Source organism: Sminthopsis crassicaudata, chromosome 4 (assembly GCF_048593235.1).
Source record: "Sminthopsis crassicaudata isolate SCR6 chromosome 4, ASM4859323v1, whole genome shotgun sequence".
In the NCBI taxonomy this organism is placed as follows: domain Eukaryota; kingdom Metazoa; phylum Chordata; class Mammalia; order Dasyuromorphia; family Dasyuridae; genus Sminthopsis; species Sminthopsis crassicaudata.
The window spans coordinates 39,532,147-39,541,929 of NC_133620.1; the positions used below are offsets into that span (position 1 = coordinate 39,532,147).

Consider the following 9,783-nt stretch of genomic DNA (forward strand, 5'->3'; position numbering starts at 1 on the left):
AAAGATCAGGCAATGTCCCCACCAATGGTAATGAATTCATGATTTCCAATGTTTCTTCAAATTTTGAGTTAATCCAGATTTGGGCTTAACTAATGGTTTTGAAAAGCCTGTTCATGCTCCCCTGCTTCTGTGGCACATCTGTCATACTTCTTTAACCTGGTAAATAACATGCCCACTTTAAAGTTGTAATTAGCTGAGTCTTCCATAAAACACATCCTGACTTCTGTAAAGAATCGAGCTTTGCAAAGAACTTACTCTTCATTTTGGCTTCTATTTAACTAACTACCTTATGTTAGTCTAGCCAAGATCTTTTCGTGTTCATCTACAAGGACAATTCTTACTCAAACGTTTTCTTTCATTAGTATCTTCCTGGCAACTTGTACACTTCTCCTTATTCATCTTTTCTTATTTCTAAGAAAAAAAAAATGAGGAGTTGTTTTAGGATGTGTTTCTTGAAGACTATATTGTGTTTGCGTGACTGTTCCTATGGCTCCACGTTACAGAACTAGATGACTTTTGAGATTATTCTCACTTTGGGTCAGTTTGTTACCTTTGAAACTTTCCATATGATCAAGTGTTCAGGGCAACAGAGAGTTTTCCCTTAAGGAAGTAATTAGGTCAAGAGCCCAAGTCACTTCATTGGTTAAAAGGGGCAGTTTGATTCAACTGAAGAACTGATTTTTATGAAAACTTCCATTCAATTAATGAAAACTAGTCACATCTCCATTGTTCTACTAGTTATTGCCATTTCCCAAATTTCCATAGCTAGATGGAAAAAAATGGCAGCCTGGACAATATGTCCATGCAAATTATAGGAGAGTCTTGACAGGTACAAACACATGCACATTCACTGATACAGACACTCCAAAACTCCGAGGATTGCTAATTTCCCAGAATTGGAGAGCAAAAAGGATATTTAGTCCACACCTGAGTAAGGGTCTACTCTATAGCACGTCCAACGAAAATACAGTTATGTCTAAAAGGGCTCTAGTAAGAACCACAACAATAACCAACATTTATATAGTGCCACATATTGTGCTTTATCTTACTGGATCCTTACGGAAATCCTGGGAGATGGAGACTATTATTATCCTCATTTTTACAGTGGAGGAAACTGAGACAAACAGGGGTAAGGAACTTGCCTACAGTCACACAGCTAGTATTTGATGCCATATGCAGTCTTCCTGCTTCTAGGCCCAGCATCCTACCCATTGCACTACCTAGCTGCAATAGGTAATCCACTACTTCCAGAAGCAGCCCATTCTACTTCTGGGTCATGATTACAAAAGGAGCTGAATAGAGGAATTTCCCAAAAGCCTCTTTCCCTATGACTTCTGAAAGTCCATATGTCTTAGTTCTCTAAGAAATGGAAATGACATTGGTACCTGTTTAAAAGAACAAAGACAACTATGATTTGGTCCCAGACACTGGGGCTGTCCCAAGATGCATTGACTAATTTGGATCCATCTCTCAATATCTCTTAGAGAACCGGTCTCAGTCTCAGAAACTTCTTCCAACTTAATTTGGCTGATCAGAACCCTTGTAAGGATAAACTGCCAGAAAAACTTGTGCTTTGATTTCCAGTGGATGAAATCAGAATTATCAATGGCCATATGAAAAAATTCTCTAAATAAATAAAAAAGAAGTAGAAATGAAAAGAACTCTGATGTGTTACCTTATACTTATTACATGAGCTGAGGTAATAGAAAAGGAAAATTACAAACATAAGAGGGAACATGGAAAAAAAGATACCCTGATATGCTGATGGAGGAGCTGTGAACTAGTCCAAATATTGTGGAGAATGGTTTGGAACTATGGCCAAAGGGCTATAATAATGTCCATATTCTTTAACCCAGAAATATCACACCTAGGCTGATACTCCTAATGACAAAATAAAGACCAAATTCTTAGCAAAAATGAGTGACCATCTGACTTATATATGTTTGTACACAAGTCACGGGCAAAAGAGCTGAGAGTGTGCTTTTCCAAGCTCAAGGCATGGTGGTGGGAAAGCAGGGCAGCAATGAGTCCAAGAATCTCCATAAAAGCATATAAAAAAGGCAGACATGTGTGTACTCCTGTAACCCAAGAAGGGAGGTCATGGGCAACATTCATCAAACCCATTTTCCTGTGACAAGAAGGGAGAGTTTTAATGGATTTTGGACTCAGCCTTTTAGACAAAGGAAGATTTCTTGGATATTGTGAGATTTTTAGGTTGTTTTGCTAAGTAACTCTCAGTTCTAGAGTTTGGCAATCAGATATTCTATAAAAGGGTCATTCCAGAGCAATGTACCTGTTGGAGAGTGAAGAGGATGCTGTCTCAAGAGGCAATAATATACTATAGCCATGAAATGGAGAAGTCAGAGATTTGTCCTGTATTTTGAGTGATGTAAACTTGACTCTTTTGTGAATAGTGTAGACAGCACAGGCCAGATGGGATGGGATTGCCAACCTAGTGGTCTCAAAGTGTATACCTTCCAGGAGAAGTCCAAATAAAGGGCAGTACTGTAAAGATGAGAAGAACTGTGTAGGAGAAAGGGATTTTTCTGGAATGTCTAAATGTTGCTCTAATAGCAAGACAAAATTTAGTTCTTTTTTGAGGAGATTTTTGAGGTTATTCTAATGTTTGATGTGCTTTTTGTACTAGTTTATAAATTTCTTTGCATCTTATTATTTTGTGTGGGGTGAAATAAAGACTACCTCATATCTAATCTGTAGGTATCATATAGAGTCCCTATATGGGAACTGAGAGCTTATCACTCAATGAAGATTGATCTTTTTTTGCCCAAGTAAAAAAAAAGTCCCACTCATGTCACTGTTCATTCCTGTGATACACATTTGAGAAAGTCTAGCCATTAGCACTTCCATAAGTATATTAGGTGATTTTCATAGAGTAACTCCAAGTGGAGACATAAACCAAAGAGGCTAACCCTGTGACTGAACCCAGTATTTAAGACTTCAGAATTGGGAGCAACCCTGGACCATGAGTTAGATATCAATAAAAAAACTCAAGTTAGAGTTTAAGACAATAAGAGAAGGGATGGCACAAGACTGTACATGACTAATGATCTCCAGTGTGGGCGTTTTTCAATGTTCCACTTATTAAGCTCCATGATGACATGATGGTTATAGATGATAATAAGTATGGTCTTATTATAAAAGACACTTCAATAAATTTTTAAGTGCATAAAACTCTAACTGACATTGGCATCTATGACTATGTTCATAGTCTGCTTTGTAATGGGGATATGCTGGCAGAAAGCTCATTGACCAACTAAGATTGGATTTTATTTCTTGAGTATGGATGGGACAGCCTTTATTCCACCCGGCAGAGGGGAAGGGAAAGGGAACAAGCGTTTATATAGTGCTTACTACCTGCTGGGCACTTGAGCTTAGTTCTTTACAAATATTATTTCATTTAATCAAAAGATGCAAGGGACTTACAGAAGGTAGTAAACAGATAAAGAAAAAGTTCTCTATTACTTCCCCAGGAAGGGAACTGAAGTATCAGAGCAATCCTTTGAAATTCCCAGTAAAAATGCCTCTTTACTCTCTTCCATGGTTAGATTTTCCTTCTCCTCTTTCCTTTCTTTCCTTTTACATAAGAGACTCCACTGCTATAGGCTGCATCTTCTTCCCCACAGTGGACCTGGCTTTTCTTTGGCCCTTCTTGCCAGATGGCATTAAGGGAAGTGGACAGAGGTGATGGGCCAAGAAGACATCAGTCCCCTCCCATTCTTTTTTACATGTCTAAATTGATTTCATGGGCAGAATTGTTAACTAAAGCCGATCGGTTAAGGTTCATGTAAGGTACCATCATGGAAATGTATGGCAATTTCACCTTGGCAACTGAAGACCCTGTCACCTGGAGACCCACAGTTTGGGGAGGGCCTGGAAACACAGGTGGAGAAAGAGAAAAGAACAGAAGGTCCTCCCTCCCAGTAGGACTGCTCCCAGAAAACAAGGTTGGCTGCATAGGGGAGGGAAGGAAGGGAGAGCTGGAGTGCTTTGCCTGGTCAATTAAATCCCACTCTCTTTTCAAATTAGTGAGTGATTCATCTGAACCCCCATGAATTACACAGCTCCTAGAGAAAATGTGTTGAGTTCCAAACAAAAAAATACAGGTAAACTTTTGGAACATAGTTAATCCTTAAACACAGGACTGTCTGTACATCTTTCTGTCTGTCAAAACAGCTCTCCCCCAGCATCCTCCAGCATTACCTTATTTAATAAAGGCAAAGGAATCAGATTGGATTGGATACGCAGTCGTGCCTTGTATCTCTAGAATGTAAAACAATTCCTGGTACATATCAGTTGCTTAATAAATGCTTATTTATGATGTTGTCTTTGGGGGGAAAAAAGCAACTGATTTAAAATACTGCAGTATAGCTTGAAGAAAAGCTCTTTGGCCTTCGGTGGCCGCTAGGTGGAGCCCACGGGCTTCCTAGGGATGCTTCCCAAATGGATCCAATGTTTTTCAGAGAAAAATAGGGACTGCCATGTTCCAAATGCAGGAGACAATTACCGAGAGCTCATTTTTCATTTCACCCCAGTTCGTTTAATTCTATAATCCCAATACTCTCCGCAAAAAAATATAATAATTCTCTATCTGAACATAGATTTCTGAGACACCTATTATGATTCCTGTTAAGTGTACTTTTTTTTCCCTAACAATAATAAGATGAAGGGAACATTTCCAAGCTGAAATCAAATGGCAAGAACTCTTCAGTTAACAGACAGCACAAATACACAGTGTCTCTCTTCCCATCAAACAGACAGCATCAAACTTAAGCAAACCTCCAAAATGTTGGGCTTTAGCAAAGGACCACCTACCCTCCACCCATCACCCACTCACTGGCTTCGGCCTTCCCCACTGGGGACACCTGCCCTCCCCGGCTTCCCAGTCACCGAACGGAGTTGTTCGGCAGACCACCTCATCCCCAGGACTTGCCTCAGACTGTCACTGATGTATATTGTGAAATGTCATTTCAAAGTTTGCTGCTATAATTTGGATATCAGGCCAGGCAAGGCCGGTAATATCAATTAGACTTTGGCCACAAATATGGGAGGGCACCCACAAAAGGCAAGAAGAGAAGCATTCTTTGTTGTTAATGTATTTCTAGGAGCTTCAGTAAGTTGTAAAAAAAATATTCCATAGGGCTGAAAAAATGGTGATTATCTCCCAGGTGACAAGGTAAGATCAGGCCCTCAGAAATAAGGGAAATGATAAAGAGAAACTCTGAACTCTCAAATTCCTGATGTGGATATGACTCAGGAAAAAGGGTTATGTAAGAGTGACCAATTTGTTTCTATTAGTAAAGATTTCTCACTTTAACATTAAAGCAACATTATGACAGCACTACAAGTATACAAGTCCTTTAAGGAATACATGTGTGCATATACTAACATGTATTTTACACATTGATTATACCTCCTTCAGTAAGTGGTAAAGTGAGGAAGATCATTAAGTTCTTTTCCAATTGTCTACATTATGTAATCCTATGATTTTTCTTCAATGGTTCTTCATCTGGGATCTATGAACTTGTTATAGATAGGTGGAGAGATAAATTTGATGAATAGAGAAGTGGATGGATAGATATATGGATAGAAAAATAGACAGATAGATGGATAGATAGACAGATGAATTGATAGAAAGACAGGCAGATATACAGAGGGAAATGGAGGGATAGAAAGGTAGATAAATAAATAAAAAGGTAGATGGAGAGAGAGAAAGACACAAAGGGAGATAGATAAGATGAATAGATAGACAGGCAGACAGAGAGAGGGAAATGGCTGGATAGAGAGGTAGATAGATAAATGAATAATTAAGTAGCTAGATGGATATATAAAAAGACAGACTGATAAATATACATACAAAAAGATGAATAGATAGAAAGATAGGTAGAGAGATACATAGATCAATGGATGAAGGTAGATAGATGAATAGATAGATGGATAGAAAGACAGATGGATAGAGAGATAGATGAATAGATAGGAAGAACAGGCAGAAAGATAGGTAGATGGATGGATGGAGAGATAGATATTTAGATGAATACATAAAAAGATAAATAGAGAGATAGATTAAAAGTGAGAAAGACAGGCAGATAGATGAATAGATAGAGTGATAGATAAATGACTAGATAGGTAAATAGATGGATAGATAGAAAACAAATAGATAAATAGAGAGATAGAAAAAATAGAGAGATGGATAGATAGATGAATAAATAGTAAGTAGATAGATGTAGAGATAAATAGGTAGACAAATGGAGAGGTAGACTAGTAGATAAGTAGATAGATGATAAATGGATAGGTAAATAGAAAACACATATATTAATAGATAAATAGCTAGAAACATACACACTTAGAGATAAGTGATAGATTGATAAATACATAGATAAGACAGAAAATTTGTATTCCAATATATTTGGTTTCCTTTTTAGTCCTATGTTTTGTATGTGTGTGTGTGTGTGTGTGTGTGTGTGTGTGTGTGTGTTTGTGTGTGTGCCTTTAAAAACATGATTCCGAGAAAAGGTCCATAGCACAGAACAAATTAAGAACCCCTGTTCTAGAATATATATTTATATTTTTAAATCATGTTGTGGCTATTGATTTAGATACCACTTTTTTCCTCAGGCAGAGGACTATGAATATTCTTCGGTATGTTTCACCACAAGGTGTTGACTGTATCTGCCAGTTTATCATGTCTATTCATCGATACTCACATACAACTAACTGGCTAAATAGATTTGAATGCTATTTAGTCTGAGAGAAATATAAATAAGAGCCTGAAAACCAAAGGAGAGAAAAGGGGAAAAAACCCAGCATGTTCAAAAACAGATACATTAAAAGCACAGGAGAGAAAAGAAATGTGGTAGCTCATAGATCCAGGGCCAGCTCTATGTGTAAGCAAGAATAGGGTGGCTCCCATGAAGGGGAATTTCAGGGATGCTAAGAGACCCATCTGCCTGCAGAGATCTGTCTTATTAGCCTGAAATTCTCACCACTAACATCATTAATAGTTTGGCCAATATTAAGATTTATTCCTCTTTTCTGGTATTTGTTACATTCAGAATGGAAAATAAAAAAGCAGGAGATTGACTAATAAAGGAGAGGTCGATGCACATACACATTATGTTACTTGGGTAACATTTCTGGACCAGAATTCTTCCGGTGGGATTTGTGGATAGATTTCATGAGGTCTGTAAGTTGAAGGAGAAAATATTACATGTTTATTCTCAGCAACTTCACAACTGAAATTTAATATTGCCTTCAGTTATGAATGTAGACAGCCAAAGGGATGTCAAGGAGGCATCCCAAAGCTCCCCAGCCTGCCCGAGGGAGGGCTGAGCCAGGCTGAGCCAGGCTGAGATGAGGAGGAGCACTTTTCTCTTAGTAAATGAAACCCAGGTCAGTGATAAGTGTTAATTCACACTCTGGGCTCTGGGGGATTGAAAGCCTTAAATATTGATTGCCTCAATGAGGGCAACAACAGTTTCTGAGTGATGTAACCTGATACTTTCCAGGACAAGTATAAAAGAGAAAGGAAAGAAGATAATCAGGGGAGGGGAAGAGGAGAAGGAAGAGGAAGGGACTATTTAATCATTTTTCAGTTGGGTTTGACACTGCAGCCCTTTTTGTGGTTTTCCTGGCAAAGATATTGCCGGGAATTTGTGATTTGTGATTTTCTTCTCAGGCTCATTTTACAGATGAGGAAACTGAGGCACACAGGCTTAAGTGACTTCTTGCCCAAAGTCACCCAGCTGATGAGTATCTGGGGCAGGATTGGTACTCAGGAATTTGAATTTTCCTGACTTTATCCACTGTGAAACCTATCAGTCCTATGCAATCTTAAGCAATTTGAACTTCAGTTTCTTCATCTGTAAATTAAGGATAATAATAACACTTATTTCCCATAATAATTGTAAATATTAAATGAGATAAATATATATATAATATACATAAAGTGCTATATAAATGCTATTATTATTGAGCACATTGTGGATTAGACCAGAAAATGAGATTTTTTTTTTCCCCCCTCTCCCTTGTGAATGATAATTGAATGCAATCCCATGTGTACAAAATGTCAGAGCAAAGGGCATGGAGGGCCTGAGAAGAAAGGTCTCTAGCAGCCTTCCACAGTGTCCATAGGAGAGGCCTTTGTGTGGCTTTCAGCACAAACTCAAAGAGACGTGAGTTGTGCTGGAGGGGCAAAAAAAAAGGCTCAGGGAATTCAGGAAGCCAATGTAGCCCAAGAGGCTGATTTCTGTCTGCTTCATGGAAGGGGTAGTTCAGATAGTCTAGAGGCTTGGGCAAGGGCTATGTCTTAATGCAGAAAGAATGGATGCTGGTAGAGGGCATGTTCATCTGTCCCCAGATGTTGTTTAAAAAAATAAAGCCCTAAACCAGGTAGACAAACTGGCAGATTGAGTGCAACCATTCATGAACACTACCATCATATCATAAGAGTATTTTCTTTCAAGGTACTCATCTTGAGAAGTATTGGACCAAGATGCGCCCTAAAAGCTTATTTATGAGCCAGTTTTTTTTATCAGTCCCACTATTCTGTAGACACAAATCATCTCTTACCAAAAATATTTATCCAACTAGATTCACTCAACTTGATTCCAAATGATTTCTTGTTCTTACAAAAACCAAATCTGCCCTCATCGAATAGACATTTGAGGGTTTGAAAAACAGTGTGGCAAATTAAGTCTGTCTATTTCTGTTTTGGAATTTTCTTTTCTAGTCTTTTAAAAGTCCACCCTTTAAAGTTCTGTGTATATTTATCCATAAATATATCTATGACATATTTTAATTCTCCATGATCATTCTTCCTTATTTCGTGACAAAGTATTGAAAAGTCATTTAAATAGTGATGCAACTTACCAACACTTTCCATAGAAACTGGAGCTGTTTCTTCATCTAAAATATAATGAAATTGTGTTAAATTTCCTTTTTAACATAAAAATACATTTGATAGTATGAAAATAATAAAGTAAAAAAATAATAAAGTAAAGCTTTAGGATAAAATTATATATGTAGTTTTATATATATAACATATATATAGTTTATACAATAGAAACATTAAAAAGGTTCTAATAACTCCCCTAGTCATGTAATTTTTTTTAAAAAGCATTCAAGAGTTATTTAACATTTTTATTAGGTAGGAGAGAAACTAGAAGTTACTTTATTTTTCCATGGATAGGGTATTTAATTTCACAGGAACACTCAAAAATACATCTCCATAAATTTAAATATCATACATACTTAATATTGTGAAACAAATATAATTCCTCTTATTATAAAGATAATACCATGCCCATTTGGTTTCTAATGCATATCCAATAAGAAACTGAATCCATAATAATGTCTTTCTAATACAGACTTACACTTAGTAGCCAGCTTCTGTTTTGTTGTTTTGGCTTTGCCACCTATCTTTGCTTTCTTGGCTTTTGGCGCCATTGTTCAAGTTTAGCCTAGAAAGATAATGATTGTCATGAATAAGTTTTCCTTTAAAATCTTTAATTCTAAGAATAATGATTTAGTAAATGTCTTTAATTCTAAGAATAATGATTTATGAAATATCTTTAATTCTAAGAATAATGATTTAATAAATATGGGGTAGATGTTTTCTGAATGGTAACTGATGGAAGATACTTTATTTTATCTTATTGATAAACAAAAGCAAGCAACTGAATGTTTTCTCTGGACTTATTTATTGGCAACAAGTGAAGGCAAATATTAAAGTGACAATTATTAGTGCTTTGGGGTTTCCTGCATGTG

The 9,783-nt window shown here is 37.0% G+C and overlaps 1 protein-coding gene across 1 annotated transcript in view; it reads right to left on the reverse strand.

Moving 5' to 3' along the window:
* DNAI3 (dynein axonemal intermediate chain 3) overlaps positions 1 to 9,783 on the reverse strand; it is a 115,925-nt gene that overhangs the window by 65,862 nt on the left and 40,280 nt on the right. The window contains exons 2-3 of the mRNA XM_074266351.1: positions 9,390 to 9,476; positions 8,887 to 8,922 (exon numbers count right to left, since the gene is read on the reverse strand). Of these exons, the coding sequence (XP_074122452.1) occupies positions 8,887 to 8,922; positions 9,390 to 9,462 (109 nt within the window). The 5' untranslated portion in view covers positions 9,463 to 9,476. The remainder of the gene's footprint in view (positions 1 to 8,886; positions 8,923 to 9,389; positions 9,477 to 9,783) is intronic.